Raw genomic sequence first — 18,400 nt, 5'->3', positions numbered from 1 at the left:
TGAGACTCTATCTCCTCCAGTCCAACACTGTCTTAACTCATCATACCAGTGCATTTCTTCTTGTCTGTCCATTTCTGCTTCTCAAGAGTTCTCCTCCCAGTGTGTCTCTTTTGCTTCTATGGCCTAGCCTTTTTTTTCAATGCCAGATAGTTTCTTGCTTTCTTTAACACCCTTGTCTGCTTTCTCTTTCCTCTCCTTATTGGCTACAATTCCTGTTCTTACATTTTCCAGACTCTGCCTGTAGCCCTCATTCATTCTTAGATTTTCATTTTGCCCAGCCAGTCTCACTGTTCCCATTCCTTAAATTCCATATGTAGTTTCCAATTCAAATTTCTAGTTCTCTCATTCTCTTCCACTGCCTCTGAATTTTTTTATTCCTAGTCACTTAGTCACTCCTAGTCATAACTATAACTCCTTCCCCTTGGTAGCTGCCAGTGGCAGTTTCTCCAACCTGATACCACATTTCATTTTGTTTTTCCTTTCTTAGTTTCTTTTTTTAAATACCAGTTTTAGCCTCTGCAGTTGATTCTTTTCCCTCTGCTCCAGCTTGTATCTCTTTAGTATTCTGTCTGGAAAACTTTTCCTTTTCTCAATTTCACTTTGACCAGCAGCTGAACAGCAAAAACTTGCATTTCAGCTCAGCACAATTAGCTCTGGTCTGAAGGGGACCTGCTTAGATGTTCTGTACTTCTGCACATAATTCATGTGATATCTGATCGTCACTAAGAGGTGTGAAAGATTTGAAAATGCTTTGAATGTTTGTGAAGCAATTTAATGAACTGAACTGTATTAAACTACCTTGTAAAATGACATCCCATCTCATCGTATACGTTTTCATGAAAAACTTGTATCACTGGTATAATCTCTGAACATCTGCATTCTTGCAGTTTTAAATTCAGTTAATATGTTTGTTTATGACTGCTAAATATCTTGACTGAAAATTTGTACTGTATTGTGAGATATGGCCATACATTTCTTTTTTTAGCTTACATTCTGCAATATGAAACAAAGGATCATATATTTAATCAAATATGATTCTGAGTCAAAATTAATTGCCGTAGTAGAATCTTCCAAAAATACCACCTCTTTGGTCAAATACTGAAAACATAATACTATAAATTTGGATATAGGAAGTATGTGTACTGAAATAAACATAATTTAAGGGGTGCTACTGTAGCTAACATGTTAAAGTTTCTGGCCTTACTACATTTTTTTATACTGTATGAAATTTGCCAGTTAAAATTCCTGCAGATATTTTGGTATTGTTTAAATAATGGAGGAGTTAATCTTCAAAGGTTAAGTTTTGTTTCTAACCAGTTTTATTATCTGCTAAGGTATTCCACTAGAAGAGGAGGAGGAAGAAGAGGAAGATTCCTCCTTGACTGGCAAACTCCGTTCATTAATGTACAAAATCAAAGGTCCACCAAAAGCAGAAAAAGCAGAACCTAAGGAGGAAGAAGAGAAATCTCCTAGTAAGTTTTCTTTCCACATACTTCTGAGATGCAAGTGTTAAAGGTGTATGCAGTCAACAAGAGTTATACATCCATACCATATCCTTTCTAACCATATCCTTTCTGAATTTAAAGAAATACTCAATCTCTTTGACTAACTAAACAGAAGGAACATCTTTTTCACAAGTACAAATTCTGCATTCATAAATGCTTTAGTTAACAGAATTTTCCAGAATTTAGTATTGTTATTTTTTTATTCTGCTCCTTGCTTCTATAGATTTTTAACATGTGTCTCTAAAATCAGAGGACAGAGAAAAATACTGTCTAGATATCATTAGTTTTCCGGAAAACTTTTCTCTATAGTTCATAAATCTCATTGCCATTTAAAGTGAGTTTTCATGTTGCTTAAATATACATGAGAAGAACAGACATCATTTAGCAGAAACTTTTTAAATGTTCCTTTCTGCAGCAGAATGTTATAGAGGCAGGAGAACTGGGATATCCCTGTGTGTTTGCTGAGTAATATTAAGCTATGAACGTTTCTTAAAAATATAAATATTTAACTCAAAACACTTGAAAAGTCTGTGTATATGTTTTGAAACTGATGAGATGAGACACAATTTAATCCATGGACCTAGGAACAATATATATGGGGGAAGGTATATCACATCACTGAAAACAGTCTTTACACCTAGTATGGCTGAATAAGCACAACAGACAACTGAGAGTAACTGTTGAAACAATACAATAATTTATTTAAAGTTAATGAGTTTAATGGTATTTAAGAGTAAGCCAATAGATAGCCTTTATGCCTGTTTTCAGATCTGTAATGCCCTGTGGCAGTGATTCATAGAGCCACAGAATGGCTGGGGTTGGAAAGGAGGTTGTGTGGTCCAACCCCCTTGCTCAAGCAGGGCCACCTAGAGCTGTTTGCCCAGGACCATGTCCAGACAGCTTTTGAATATCTCCAAGGATGGAGACTCCGCAACCGCCTTGATCAATGCATGCCAGTGTTCAGTCCCCCTCACAGTGGAAGTGTTTCCTTTTGTTAAGATGGATCCACCTGTGTTTCAGTGTGTGCCCACTGCCTCTTTTCCTGTCATTGGGCTCTGAAAAGAACCTGCATCTGTTTTCTTTACATCCTCCTCTCGGGTATTTGTATACATTGATGAGTTTGCCCCTGCAACTTCTCTTCTCTAGGCCAAACAGTCTAAGCTCTGTCTGGGTTGATGCTGAGCAGATAGTTGATGAGCTTTCTTCCTAAAATGGCCTGACACTACATGTTTCAAGGCACTGTTGGAGGTTGGTTGGACTTGATTCATATGATGTATGTATCAGCTGATAACATGTATATCCATATTGTATTAAGAGAAAGCTGTGCAAAGCCTGACAGATGTTAAATCGATGAAAGTTTTTACTCTTGAAGTACTTGTAAGAAACATAAATGTAGTTGAATCAAGGTTATTCTACACATAGAGGAATGATGGATAAACTCAGCACTGTAATTCATATTTTTTGTGATACAGAAAGATGGAAAATTTGGTTTTTCTGTAGAAGAGTAAATTAAAATGACATTTGTTGTTATTTATACACAAATGCCATATGTTTGCCATATTTCATATCTGTCTTCTTATTACTTTGCCTAATGGCCTAAAACAAGCCGAAAAGGAGACTAAGAATTTATTTCAGCAAGTTTTCTTAATATTCCTACAACCAGGTTCAGAAGTATTATCCAGCAAATATTTGAACACTTACAGGGTATATAATATGTTTAGTTATATACCTTTATAGAGAGGAAATGACTTTTTTTTTTTTTTTTTACTGCATTCAAACAATTTTAACTGGTAAATGCTGCCAGAGATTGTAATAACTGCTATACTGTATGTGAACCATTTTTTGTTCTCTGAAATGCTGGATTTTCAGAAAAACCAAGCATGTTCATAATCATAGTGGGATGTCATACATAGCAGCTGGTCATTTCTTCATAATGCTTTGAAGAATATTATTTAGTTGGTTAAGCAATTTAAGAAATTATGTACATCCATTAAGTAATAGATAACTGCATGCAGTCATTTTAGCAGTGGAAAGCTGAAAATAGACTATTGCATGTGTTAGTGCTGTCTCAAAGATAAACTACTGTTAATTAAAGGAAGCACTGAAATAAAAATGTTGCAGACACTTTCCTGTAATGTTTGTTACAGAGGATAGTTCAAACTCTATGCTACTTGAAAGCAAACCAGAGTTTGTAAATGGAAGACAGGAAAGTCCTACATCCTGAAGTTATATCCAGTTCTGTCTGCTTCAGTTGAGTAGCAATTTGTCATTATTCTTTCATATCTGCAGTATTTCACGTTGCATTTTGAAGGTATATTGTTCTTTTGGCTCTCCTTCCTCTAATAAATTATTTATTGTAGCTGGTTCTGTTACTGGCAGGGAACAACTGGTAGCAAAACAAAGTGTACCTATTCCTTCCTACTACTACCTCTTCTTAGGGCACATATACACACAAACTTACATACATGCACATGAACACCCTGAAACACTTGAAATCACAGACTTTTTATTCTGAGCAGTATTCCTGTACATGTACACTCACATACGCCATTCCCTAACACGGGAGAAGTATTCATGATCTAAACAGGCGAGATGGGTTCTGTGCTTGCAATTCCTCTACTCTCTGCATAAGTGTTTTATTGAGCCTCTTTGAGCAACTCACCTGGCTTTCACTGCCATGTATTACCCTCAGTGAGGTTGATGTGAGGTGTGAATCTCAGAAATTTTGTCTTTGCTGTCATATGTTTATGAGCTGTCAATCCTTGATAGTGACTATGGATGGTGAGAAATAAGTAAGGCAAAAAGCAAGATTTCTCCAGGTCTTCCTTTAGTACATAAATTTTTGCTGAGATTTCTCATTGCCTTTGTGAATAAAGATTGGGTTTTGCCAGCTCTGAGTTTCTATAACACCATCCAAATATCACGTGCAGAATTGTGCAAGTGACTTGAGGTTGGTCTTGTAACTAACAATGGTAGTAGGTGCTTCTTTCCTATTTCCAGTTTGCTCAGTTTGGCAATAGGTCCTTGTACAGACCCAGAACAGTTAATTTCATTTCAAATTTAATAATTTCATCAGAGTTGTGTGAGACTAGACAACAATGCTGTTTTATATCTCAGGACATCTTTTACACAATCTGCTTGTTCTGTAAAGCACTGGAGAGGGTTTATCCTGTCCTGAAAGCATATTTTGGTCTGTTAGGCTTGATACTAGCTTGTAAATACATTAAATCTTATAATAATCTCATATGCTGCATGAAAAAGGGTTTTACTCTCCAGTGACTCATCTGTTAGCGTCTGCTTTCTCTTTAATGGCAGTAGGACCTATTGGTATCTGGAAAGTATAATTTCTTCAGGCTCATGTGGATTCTCTTGTCATGAATCAGGAAGCTTTCACTCCTAAAGCCTCAGGGTACATAGTGCTTGGTCCTTAGAAGAGAGCAGTTTTCATATACTGCAGCTTTAGGTCACAAGAAATGCAGGTTGGACAAGTGATTCTACAGTGTCTGTTTTTCTAGAAATTTCAGATAATCTCTTCAGGCGTAGTACAAATATATGTATGGATGAAGTAATTTAAAGGACAAACAAAAATTGTATCTATGCTATATTATATCTATGCTGCATTACATTACATTTATTATATTATATACTTGACTGTAGCTGGAGACTGTGAGATATGTAGTCCATGTGTGCGCTTCCCCTTTACCCCTAAGGAAATTTGGAATTCAGAGAGTGAAAGGAAATGGGGGCCTGAGGTACCCCAATTCTCTTATATGCATGAAGAGGGGGGCTTGTGTGCATGGTGCTAAGGCTAAAATTTTTTGGGCTTGAGCCAGAAAATGAGGTCATACACACTCAGGGTGTGAATATTCATAGGAAGGAACTATTTTCTACAAAGAAATCTTCCCTTCGTCTACGCATGCATTCGTACCTACTCACAAATGGACTTTTATCTTAGGAGAGGAATGCCAGCAATTTAAACTAGTGTTACTGATGAATTAGTAAAATTTATTTTTAAAAACAAGCTAGAACTCAGAGAATAGACACACTGAGGAAAAAAAAAAATAGTGTTAATTATGACAATAGGACTTCTGTAACTGTCAAGTCATAATTTAGATAAGGCATATATATGGGGGAGTCATCACACAGCCTTGAAAGATCATTAAGGCACTGCAATTTCTTGTTAAAACTTAAACATTAAAAAAACATTAGCAACTATTTTAGCTGGTTATCAATGTCACCATGTCACATATTCAGTTTGCTCCCAGCTTCTGTTACAGGTTAATCCGCTGGCCTGCCCTTTACCTCCTTCCCCAAGCGAGAGGTGTGGGGTAAAAGGTATAGTATCCCTTACACACCAGGAATGGCAAAGAAAGGCTTTTTATTTAAGACAGTGAGTGATATGTCTGCTTTTTAGTTTTTCTGTAGGTAGAAATGAAAGGAGTCAATGATCTTCTTTCATGCATTTTGGGACTAGAAACTATGGCTGTCAGGCTTACTTAACTATGGCTCTTCAGGTGCGTCTAACTCAGGGAGGGTATCTGCTACTATAATACAAATTTTTCATGTAGGACCATGTGTTCTGAAGGTATACACTTGGTTACTGGTCCTAGAATAGAAATCAGGAAATAGAATTCAGTGATTTGAACAAATGCCCTAACTGAGTTTTCATATTAAAACAATGAATCATGGATCTTTCAAAGTGATCTTTGAAAGTGTGGATATATGAGAATGTTTGTGTGAAAAGGTTAAGTATCTGTTGAATAATGTCCACTGCATGTTCAAGGAGAAAAAAAAAAAAAAAAAAAAAAAGGCAATAGCAGCATTAAGTTGAAGAATCAGACTGTGTCCTTTGAGACCTTGTTCCTTAAGAGTGCTACTTACACAGAAACTACAATGTTAACTTACTAGTTGTTACAATAGACTTCCCACTGGCTGTTAGCTTCATTTTTTTCTTCTTGTCTTTTAAATTTTGGTTACAGAGTGTTTGCAGTACAGTACATTTGTGATTTATTAGCAGTCAGAAAGAATATCAGACTACTGCTGACTATTATTGAGACCATGCTGGAGTCGTCACATTTGATTGTTTCTCATCTATTCTCATCTTTTGGCTGAGTTGCAAGCAGATCTTTTTCCTCAAGTGCAACAAACACAGCAACTTCTCTGTTTCAGTATAAGGCAAAAGAGGGTAGAAAGGATTAGAGGGGAGGAAACAACAAATCACCATCACAATTAGAAAAAGACTCTAAACAGACTCTGCTAAACCTAAACTAAGATGCATAGAAGGCATAAGAGCAGCCTAGAAAGAACTATATTCTTATTTCCTGAGGTTTTTAACTCTAATGCCTCTTAAAGGATTATGAATAAAGCATTTGCCAAATTTTGCAAGTGTTCTGGCTTTCCTTTGCAGGAGTTCAGCTAGAAGTCCTGAGAGTGTACTGCCACGCTTAGATGTGGGTGAGTGTATGTAGGTGGCTGGGGGTGGCAACTTGAGAAGTCTCTAGTTTTAGGCAGTAGAAACTGGACTTCAAAGTTCTGTATCTTTAAGAAATATTCAGTTAAGAAATTAATCCTGGGAATAAGCCTTATACACTCAGAGCTAGAAGCACTAAGCAGTCTCTACAGTTGTGGAGTAATATGATGGGTAAGACTGTAACGATTCGGATCCATCTAACGCAATACCTTGTTTCAAACAGTGCCCACAAATTGTCATCTGGGGGCAAGTGAGAATAAAACAATCAGATGTGATACTTACAATTTAATGCTGTCCCAGTCTCTAGTTCTCTTCAGTTCAGGAGATTTCCTGAGTCTAAACAGGTTTTATCTTTCTGGCAGATATTTGTGTAGTCTCCACTTGAGCAAGTGTGAACTTTTAGCATTTGCCACATTTTTGACAGTGAGTTTCAGGGTTCTGTCATCCATTATGTGAAGAAACCGCTTTCTTTTTGGCTTAGCTCCTGCCTTGTGAATGGGCTTCATTTGATGGCCTCTTCTTGTGTTGTATGAAAAGTGTGACTTTTGGATTAACATAATGGCATAATGTACTCTGCTTTAACTATTCCTTTCTTAATCCTGGCTTTTGATTTGATCTTTTTGACTGCCAGTGAATTTGAGTAGATACTGATAATTGAGCTGATATTTGTGTAAGCTGATCAGGGAGGTCATCCTCTTAGAGATAATGAAAAACCATCTAGACACAGTCCTGGACAACCAGCTCTAGGTGGCCCTGCTTGAGCATGGGGAATGGACCAGGAGATCTCCAGAGATCCCTTCCAACCTCAACTATTCTGTGATGCTGTGAAGAGTAAACTGCCTAACACCATTTTATTTACAGCGACTTTGTTAAAAGTGAATTTCATCACCATTTTATTGCCCAGTTTTGTCCTTTTAAGTTCTGCATTTTTTTTTCAGTTGCACTCATATTTGCTGTCCTTCATAACTTTGTATTATCAGACTTGTGTGCATTGTCTTATCCCCTTCTCAGGTCTTCTAGGGAAGGAAGGTGCTTAACATCACAGAACACAGCACGGATATATGCAGAACTTCACTGCTGTTTCTCTCTCTTTGTGACCACTATTATTTAGTTCTACCCTCTGTTTATCTTTCAACCAAAAATTCATCCATGCAAGGACAGGGCTAATTGATTTCTCCAAAGTTATTTGCCATACTGCCTAAAAGTAATTACATATAACAATATGCTACTTAAAAGCTTATCAGAAGAAAAAAAATCAAAACCTCCAAAGGTTTTGAAGAAAACACTAACATTTGTTATGGAGAAAGATTTTCAAAACTCCAGAGAGAAGCTTTAAAAAACACACAACTATTTTGTTGCACTTACACATGGGAACCTCTGCATAGACAATTCCCTGTATCAGGGAAACAATTTGTTTTTCATTTGTTCATTTCATGAGAATGTGTTTCTTATGTTTGTACTAAAAATTGTAATAACCTTTTAGTTATACGTATAAATATCTGACAGTTAACTCAAGGGTATGAAATCTCCCTCATAACTGAGTCAGTGCAATTAATATTTTTGTTGCTGAAGTGGAAAATATCTATTTGGAGTGAATCATATGGTATTTTCCCTCATCAAACAAAAAAAATCTAAAATATCACATTATTTTGAAAGTAATATTCCTTTCAATCCAAGAAAAATTATATATTTCTGGCATTACTAAGGAAATTAGGAACTAGATTTGTAAAACAAAAAGACAAGTTTGTGCATGTTTTGTCCTTTAGCCTTGTGAAAGGGGCCATCACCTGAGCTATCGAAGACCTTAACCTTAACCTCCTCCTGGAGTTTACCACTTCAAGTTGCATTTATCCCATGTTTATCCCCTTCCCCCCCAATCAGAAAGCCATAGTAAGTAATTCTTTAATCAGATCATTGACTTTCTGACAAAAGAAGTGTGTTATATTTATGTAACCAGAAATCAGTGATACTCAATGAGTTGGAAAGTTCTGGGAAATTATTAGTTATTCTAGGAAAGAAGAGTTTAGTGCAAGAATCAAAGAAGATTTTGTTAAACAAAATCTGATAATTAATGATGGTTTTCTACAAATACATCATTAAGTAAACTGTAAGGGAGAAGAGTTAACAAGTAAAAGGATAGTGTAGACACAAAAATAAACGGATATGCACTAGCTATAAGCACATTTGTGCTGGAAATTTGGAGGGGGAAGTTCTTACCATTAGAAGAACTTTGGGAAAGTCAAGAGGTAACTTTTCTGGAAATAGAGGAAAGAAACTTGCATTGTTTTAAGAGGAAAGATGATTATTCATGTTCTACTTGATCTCAACAATGAACGTTTGTTGGAACAAGCACTGGAACATGTGTTTAGTTTTCAGGTAAATTTCCTAAACTCTGGGCTCAGAAAAATTGTTTTCAGGGTCACTGAACATGTAACATATACAAAAGAAGCGTTTCAAGCAATATGCATTATGTAGTTCCAAACAATACAATTTTTTAGAAAGTATATTCCCAATTGACAGTGTCTCTCCCCAAACAGATGGGAAATAGAGATTAAATTCCCCTATTCTAAGTCAGTTTGCATCTCCTGATCGTTAGTGTGTTTGCATCATCATACAATTCTAAGATGTTTCCAGGTAGATCATCTTTTTGAAGACCATGTAAGTCCTTTGTTTGAACAACAAAATAGCTAAATGTTCATCAAGTGAATGACCAGCAAAAGCTGCTCAAGCCATCCTGGTTAGGCCTTACGTTGGATACTTGATTTAGAAAGGCAGCTATCTCATCCTCCTTTCTGGCAGTTTTGTAAGTTTAGAACAGATTTTATTTCCTCCTCCCCCCTGGCAAAATTGATTGGCAAGCTGAGCTCACATTCATGAATATTTATGTTGTAATTGAACTCATACTTGTCAGCCAATAAACTATTTACTGAAAACTTAATTACCAATTTCTGTATTCCAAACCTAGGCTGATGATTATCAAAAATATTATGTTTCTTTGGCATTATAAAATTAAATTTCAGTCATTCCTAATGAAAAAGTACTTGTGCTGTACTTAGTGTATTTTATAAATCTTGATGTAGAAATGAAGAATAAATCAAAAGTTTAAATTATTTACTTAGTTTATTTAACTTATAAGGATGATTCTTAGAGTCACCATCAGCTAAGAAGTTTTCATTACCAACAGTGCTGGTATTGACTTGAATGCTAAGTAGAAGTTTCTTGTTTTTCACCTCTTAAGAGCATCACACTTATCTTGAAAGTTCTAAAAATTATTTTTTCAGTTGAAAAATCCTATTCAGTCTGCTTGTGTTCTGCTTTCTTACAACTGCCTTGTTGTCTACTGTTATCTAATATTTTACTATAATACATGTTTTTGACATTTTTTGTTCTTGTAATAGCTAGTAAAATTTTATGTATTTTATTTTTTTAGCTACACTGAAAGAACTCATATCCCAGACTATGGTGCGCTGGTCCCAGGAAGATCAGATTCAAGATCCAGAATTAGTGCGGATTATGTACACCCTCCTTCGTAGGCAATATGACAGCATTGGTGAGCTACTGCAAGCGCTGAGGAAAGCATACACTATTAGTGCTGCCTCTGTGAAGGATACCATTAATCTGCTTGCAGCACTGGGCCAGATTCGTTCACTTCTCAGTGTCAGGATGGGAAAAGAGGAGGAATTGCTAATGATTAACGGATTAGGGTATGGAATTAACATAATTTTATTTTTAAGTTTGTATTAAACTTTTTGTTATTTTAGTAAATATTTTTATTTTAGATCCTGGATGAAAATTACTGCTGTACTAAAATGCAGATATGTAACAGAAATTTTCATTTTCATATGTATTTCCAAAATGGCTCCAACTGATCTCTCTAGCAGTATCAAATGTGTCAAATTTCTGTGAACCAAGGTATTTTCTCATCTAAAGAAAAGGGACTCCTCTCACTATAGTTAAGCCTAATGCTTAAACCTTCGTTAAAGTACATGTTTTAGCAGCTCTGGAGAAAACAGATAACTTAAATCTTTATTGGCGTCAATACTACATCTTTCCCAAACTGAAAATTCATGTTGTAATTCATGCATGAGTGAATAACCTTGCTGATGTCTTTTTAATTGGGAAGTTTGTGCAAGCAGATAGGTCGAGCCAACAAAGTGGTGTTGTGAACTGAAATATTTCAAACTGGTTGGTATTTATCATGTCATCATCAGTGGCAACTTTAAGTATTTGAACATGGAAGACTGCTTATTTTATCCTTGATAAGAAATTACCTTTATGTAACGCCTGCTGATGTGAGAATTTTTTCAGTGTTTTTGGTATGAAATTACCTCTGTTAAGCAGTGGTATTATGGTGCGTGCCTGCATGTGTGTCACTCATTTTATGTGAATAATTGCCAGATAAGGCCATTTAATGTTGGAAGGGGAAAAAAAAATCACAGACAATTAATTACTTCAATTAAAATGGTGTATTTAAAAAGAGAGAAAATGATAGTATGATTACCTGAGAACTGTATTTATTTGTCCTTGAACAATTATATTGAACAATTTCTTTCCTTTGCACAGTTGTAAGGAACTTTCATTATTCTTACTACTTCACTGTAAAAATTGCAGACTAATCTCTTCAGTTGAATTGAGCAGGTCATGGTAGCAACTCATTAGTTAGTATTTGACAGTGTTGCCTTATTTATTGCTGATGCTGAGTTTCTAAAGTTGCTGAGAATTCTAGGAGGAATAAAGGGTAAATTTTGTCTAATCTTGGCATGTGTGTAGTCCCCTTCCCAGAGGTGTGCTGTGTTATGAGTCATCTTCCATTCCCAGTTTTCTGTATTTCTTTAAGGCAGGCATGATGTCTGTTATTTGCCATTTGTTTTTAACAGGTTGACCTAAAACGTTAGAAATCCCTGGATTCTCTATTGAAACACATAAATTGTGTTCTGGATTATGAAACCAATACAGCAAATTCTAGAACATGTTGAGAGGATGGTGGGCAGAGTGAAAATGTTAAAATATTCCTACTTAAGGGGACTGTATGCCACTTTACATCTTCTGACAGATGGTCTTAATTTTGGAAATATTGATAAAACACATTTAACAGATAACCTTGAATATTAAGTCTGTTTATTGTCTTCTACTTTGTGAACTGAGCAAATTAATTAAGCGGTGTTACTGCAGAGGCAAGGTTAGATTTCAATTTCTTGATCCCCATTCTTTACTTAAAAAACACCATATATTCTTCTCCACTTAGATCATCACAGAATATATTTTTTCTTTAAACAGAACAGATGGCAAGAGCAATTTAAAGATTAAGAAATGCCATTTTGAAATAGCTTAAAAGTTTAGGTTCTTATTATATAGAATTAATGAAAATTAAAGGAATGACAGCATGTTTCAATGTGAAGCATTTAGTTGTGAGGTGTTTTTGCATTATGCTGAACTCTAGGAATTTAAAATTATGTTACTACAGTGAATGCATATTTCTGAAATCCCTAATAATGCATCATTGATTTAAATTAAAATGGTGTTTCTTAAAAACACATTGTTGCTTTTTCTTCCATTTTAGGGATATAATGAACAACAAGGTGTTTTATCAGCATCCTAACTTAATGAGAGTCTTGGGCATGCATGAGACTGTTATGGATGTGATGGTGAATGTACTTGGAGGAGATAAATCTCAGGTAATTTCACTGTAATTTTATTGTGTGTTTTGCATTTTGAACCTTTTCAAAAGTATACTAGGATGTTTAAGAAGAAGTATCCGAAGAAAAATAGATCTTCATGTAAGAGAGATTTTCCTTGTCTAAATTGAAGTATTGTTTGATGTTCTTATAGTACCAGAGGGAGAAGCCCAGCATTCTAGGACTTGATTTTTAAAAAGTGAGAGGTTATAGGTGTTTCGTTTGTCTTTTAATAGGACTTTAAAAGGTTTTGTTTTTATTTTAGATTAAATATGTTCATTAGCTGCCTATGAGAGGTGTAGCTCTGCTAGGAAAATATACCTCTTCATATTAGATAGTGTTATTACCAATAGACTATAAGAGAATAACATCAGCTTAATTTTGAATCCTCAAATTCAAATACTTGAATTGAGCAATAATTTTCTTGCAGTGTTGTATTTTCCCATTTCTTAGCATTATGCTCGAATATATATGTGTTAGTTTAAAGGCAGAGTGGTAAATTTTGAGAAGCCTAACTGGATGATTAGGCTACTGAAGAAAGAAGTGAAGCAGGCTTATCTTCTTTCTTCTCTTTGCTTATGTCTGATTGCCTCCCTCCCAAAAAGAGGGGTCTCCTCTAATCTTGTTTTCTTTTGCTGGCCACTCATTCTTATGTATTTGGAATGATTTTCAGCCCATTTTACTACCTTGTGCTTATCTTGTCTCTGGCAACTTTTCATTACTTGAGTGCCTTGTGTGTGCAACTGCACACCTCTTTCTTTGTCTCTTTGGTCCCATAGTTCATATACTTCTGTAAAATACTTATACATTGTGTCTGAGTATACCATAACAGTGTTACAAAGTATTCACAGACTGGGTTTTAGTTACTCTGTTTTAATATGCTCACATTTGAGCTCAAGGCAAGTTACAATTAATTATAAGATGGTTAGTACTTAGCTAATTTATAGGTGTCACAACCCCCTGGTTTTGTTACAATGTTTACAGTGCTTTTTGGTCAAAGGTGACCAAAAAAACCCCCCAAACCAAACACCAAAACAACAACCCCACAGTGCCTTCTAATTCTGTTTAAAATGTTTTTATAGAAAATTTTAGTAACACAGATCTACAAAAATACTTTACAGAAATTACCATGATACCCTTCAAAGGGAATACAGACCTAGAAAATAGCCTGGTGTTTCAGCATTTAATGTATGTGGCCAACCAAAAAGTTGTATTTTACGTCTCTGTCTTTATGAAATGCATGGGGAGAGTTAGGTACCTCAGAAGGAATCCAAAGCTTCACCTACTGAACTGGAACTGGCATAGGACTAGAAGTCTTATGAAGAAGTATGGACAATAAATAGAGTGTATTTGGAATTCAATCTATTCCGGTGCTGCATTTTCTCCTTGAGTGTGGAAACTTCCAGATACTCATGGTTCAGAACCCACAGTTCTCTTATGGAGTCACAGGGCTACAGTCGTGTTATGAAATAACACAGCAAGGCTTATTAACGAAGAGTTTTGCACACCATTAGCACAGATTTTAGATATTGCAATGGGAAGATTTTGCAGAACAAACCATTGGGCAGGGAACTGTGCAGGCAGAGAAGTGTTGCTTCTGAGTTCCAAGCCTGAAGTTTCCTTTTACAGGAACTGCAACCTTGCAGGGAGAGAAGGTACTGCCTTTAAAATGACTGTCATGTGCTGTCTGCTGATCTTCTGCTGGCATGCTTAATTTCTAATCTGACAGAGAAATCTCATTTGAAAAGTTGTTGACCCTAGGTAGAACCACTAGACTGTAATCTGGAAAAGGTACATGTTTGTGCATGCTGCAGATCTTTCACTCTGCCAGATAAGGTCTTCTGAGTAAAATGGAGTAGGGCCAGAAACAGCGAGCATGCCCCACTCAGCTATGGTTTTATATACTCATTTGGAATTAACTGTGTGTTTGTCCAGTGAGTTGCTTATATATACAGGCACTAGAACACAGATTTTCCTGCTCTCAAGCAAGTTCCTCGTGGCTAGATTGTTAGTATGTTCCCTTTTGTTTTCTCTTTCCAGCTTCATGGATGTTTCTTTCTGTTCAGTGTTATAGCTTCAGGAGATGGAATGAGCAGCCATGCAATGTAGTCTCTGGTTTAGGGATTGGGTTTTTTCCTAGATTGTGGCAGCAGATGGTTTAAGCTAGATCTCCAGCTTCTTGGATTAAGTGATTTTATCATGAGGCTGTATTGAGACATGTAGTGAGAGTTTTATTGCTCACACTTCTCTGAAGGAATGGTGAGAAGGTAACAACTGGTCCATTCAAATTGAAGACAATTTATGTCAGGCTTCTTTCCAGCTGTTCTATTAATAAATGAGCCAGAAACAGATGAAGAGGTCTGTGGAATATGGTGTTGGTGAAGGTACCTTAGAAGTATTTTGCTAATACTGGCCAGCAAAGTCCTGTAAAGGTACTTCATTGGTGAAAGATATGTTCCAGAAAATACTTGGGCAAGTTTTGAGCATTTCCATCACAGTTAGGTTTTAACATGTATCTTAATGCCTAAAATAGTTCTTTTAGAGACTGTGTCTTTAGATCTTATATATTGGAATCTTCATGTCATGTTGGTTTCTGGTGTTGGTTGTTCATTTTCAGAGAATCCTGAGCAACACCCTTTTTGGCTGTCGGAATTTAATCATTTTACTTCAAAAATTATTTCTTACTGACTGAAAGTTTTAGAATTCCATGTTCATATGTATTCCTGTCAATAATGAGGAGTTTCTAAAATGACAATTTTTAACAGTATTGTGTTACTGTAATTTTCTAGACAAAGTTATGTCATAGATTCTGTTAAAATCCATGTAAACTTAGGGGTTGGAAGCTTTGTTGAATGTTTCATTAATGAATGAATGTTTTTCATTACCCTACATTTAAGAACAAAAATCATATATAATGCCACTTGTATGCAATAGCTCCTTCACTACTGAAATAGACAAATAAGCTGCATGTATTAGCAATAAAACTGTGCCAAAGTAAAATTACAGTTAATCAAGTCTCTGGAAGTTAGGAAGTGCACTTGATGTCTTGAAAAGATAATACATATCATATAGCTTTTAAATACATAATCACTTTTTTTGCAAGATTGTTGTTTCATTAAGTGAAAAGGTTGCACTTCTCAGCATGAATTAGAGTTGTGTTGAAAAGAAGGCAACATTTATTAGACTTTGTTATAATTAAGTATAAGCAATATTATTTATAGTTGAAAGGTATGAAGTGAAGGAGGCAGGATGTTATAGGAAGAAAAAAATCCATGATATTGTGGTTAAAATGCTCAGATATCACCTTGGATATTACAGAATACATATAAAATATATAGAATATGTTCCTGCTTTTGCCTAAAGGCTGCTAGTCAGATTATTAAAAAACCAAAATTCTCCTTGACGGTAATGAATTTTCTCATTTATTTTATGAAGTATCCTGAGGACAGATCTGCAATGGAACTTGACACTTTTTAAAAAGTGCTATGTAATGGAAAATTTAATAAATCAAATAGAAAAACCTTCAAACAAGCATCAAAAATCTGTCCTATGATTTTTGATCTTGTTCTCTCAGTAAAATGTGAGAATGGCATAACTTGTTCATCTCAGATGTTATGACTAATTGTAACTTGCTACAGATGAAATTATTTTCAGAGGAGAAATCCTTGCATATAATGTGCAGCAAGTAAAGTGTTGGTGGCTTTTTGTTTGCTTTTGGTTTTAGAAGCATTGGATAGTTAATGGAATTTAATGTTTTATTTTATCAGGCCTATGCATTGAACAACATAGGAGTCTTGTAGAAATGTTTTATACGAAGACTATATATTCTTATTGTAATATGAGAGGATAAACTAAGGTTCTTAATATTCTTTGTTCTGCTATGACCTAATATTTGGGGTTGAGCTTGTTATTGTAATGCTGCTAAAATACAGGTTTTGTATAACTGCATTTGTTAATCTGCAAATTGATGAGAATAATTTATTTGTTTTTTCCCCTTATACATCCCCTATAGTCCTCTGCAAAATGATTTTTCAATTATTTTAAACCTAATGGCCTAATGAATACAAAAAGTAAAAGGAAGTGAGGGTCCTTTCTTAAGTTAGAAGCCAAACAACTGTCAGCTGCTTATCACCTTGGTAACTTCACTATACTTTCCTTGTTAGGAGTGCAGGAAGAAGAATTGGAACAGATTGGTAATTAACATATTTCACTGCTTTGTCAACTTTCTTCTTCAGCAGATCATTTTTCCTAAGATGGTGGCAAGCTGTTGTCGATTCCTGTGCTACTTCTGTCGAATTAGTCGTCAAAACCAAAAGGCCATGTTTGAGCATCTTAGTTACTTACTGGAAAACAGCAGCGTTGGACTGGGTATGTCATGTAGCTGTAACAGCTGAAAGCAAGACCAGGAGGAACTGTGATATCACAAGACTAGTATCTAATTTGTATAGCAAGTCAAAGCATGTGATGAAGCCTTTCTGAAGCGTAAACCACTTTGTGGTTTCACCTCTAATTCTTTTTTTTTTTCCCCTTTCATCCTTGTGTGTCTGTGAACTGTATTAGAAACAGAATAGTCTAAATCTGTATTTTCAAATACCTTGAAATATTTAGGATTATATCCATACAGTTTAACATCTTTTGCATTCAAAATAGTTGTGAGTGGAAATCTAAATTAATCCTTTATGGTGCTTGCCTGTTTCATCTGGTTTCATTTCCCTTCCCTCTAAAATTTAGGCCACTGATGTGAATTTCACATTTTTACTTTGGAACACTGAATTTTTAATGTGTGTGCGTTAGATCTTGTAACACAAGGACAATTGTCTTGGCTAGATAGATAGGCTATATTAATAAGGTATAGCAAGGCAAGATAGCGTGTGGTTTCACAGTGCTTTAGCTGTCCGTGGTGACCATTTTGAAGCCTGCATTTCCATATTAAACACAGAAAGTGAGATAAGACTAAAAGAAAGAAAACAGGTAACTGAAGCTTGAAAATGTCACTTTTACCTTAATATAGGAATATTTTAAAATCTTGAGTTAATAGGATTGTGCAGAATTACATAGTTAACATGTTGCTCTGCTAAAGAAATAGTATAATAGTCCTATGATTTTCTATGTTAATACTGATTTCTCCATCTACATTTAAAACCAGTGTTGTTGAGTATGTTTATAGATATGGATGTCAAGTCAGAAAACAATTTCAGCATTTATTTTGACATTATTCAAAACAGTTAACCATGTTCTTGATTGAAGAGCAGGAATACAACATGCTATTAATATATTATGTTCTAGATTCCAATGTGATTGCTGCCCTCTGCTGCATGACTGTGATTACTGCAAATCGAATTGCTCTATCTTAACTTTCTTCTGCAGCATTTCCTTCAATGAGAGGTTCGACGCCACTAGATGTTGCAGCAGCTTCTGTAATGGACAACAATGAGCTTGCACTAGCATTGGAGGAACCAGATCTCGATAAGGTAAGTGATCACTCTGACCTATTTACCTATTTATTAAATAGCGTGCTAGGAGGGAAAAGGGTAAGTTTGATCATAGTAACTTTTAGATGTGATCTCCTCAGAAATACTTGCTCTAGGTATGTGCTGTCTCAAGGTGAGATTGACTGAGCAGTATTTTCCCTGATTTTTCTTTACACTTAGTGGGAATCACAGCAAAAGAGATTTATTTCTATTTTCTGCGTCCTTTCACTATTGTAATCAGGTAGAAAGGATGAAAAGAAGAAAAAGGCAAGACACAGG

The 18,400-nt window shown here is 35.4% G+C and overlaps 1 protein-coding gene across 1 annotated transcript in view; it reads left to right on the top strand.

Moving 5' to 3' along the window:
• RYR3 (ryanodine receptor 3) overlaps positions 1 to 18,400 on the top strand; it is a 254,312-nt gene that overhangs the window by 131,673 nt on the left and 104,239 nt on the right. Inside the window, exons 38-42 of the mRNA XM_074824480.1 lie at positions 1,335 to 1,472; positions 10,406 to 10,679; positions 12,536 to 12,650; positions 16,889 to 17,018; positions 18,018 to 18,121. Coding sequence (XP_074680581.1) covers positions 1,335 to 1,472; positions 10,406 to 10,679; positions 12,536 to 12,650; positions 16,889 to 17,018; positions 18,018 to 18,121 — 761 coding nt within the window. The remainder of the gene's footprint in view (positions 1 to 1,334; positions 1,473 to 10,405; positions 10,680 to 12,535; positions 12,651 to 16,888; positions 17,019 to 18,017; positions 18,122 to 18,400) is intronic.

The sequence above is a fragment of the Strix aluco genome, chromosome 4 (genome assembly GCF_031877795.1).
Source record: "Strix aluco isolate bStrAlu1 chromosome 4, bStrAlu1.hap1, whole genome shotgun sequence".
In the NCBI taxonomy this organism is placed as follows: Eukaryota; Metazoa; Chordata; class Aves; order Strigiformes; family Strigidae; genus Strix; species Strix aluco.
The sequence above is the reverse complement of the archived record's forward strand: the minus strand, read 5'-3'. Positions and strand labels throughout refer to the sequence as shown.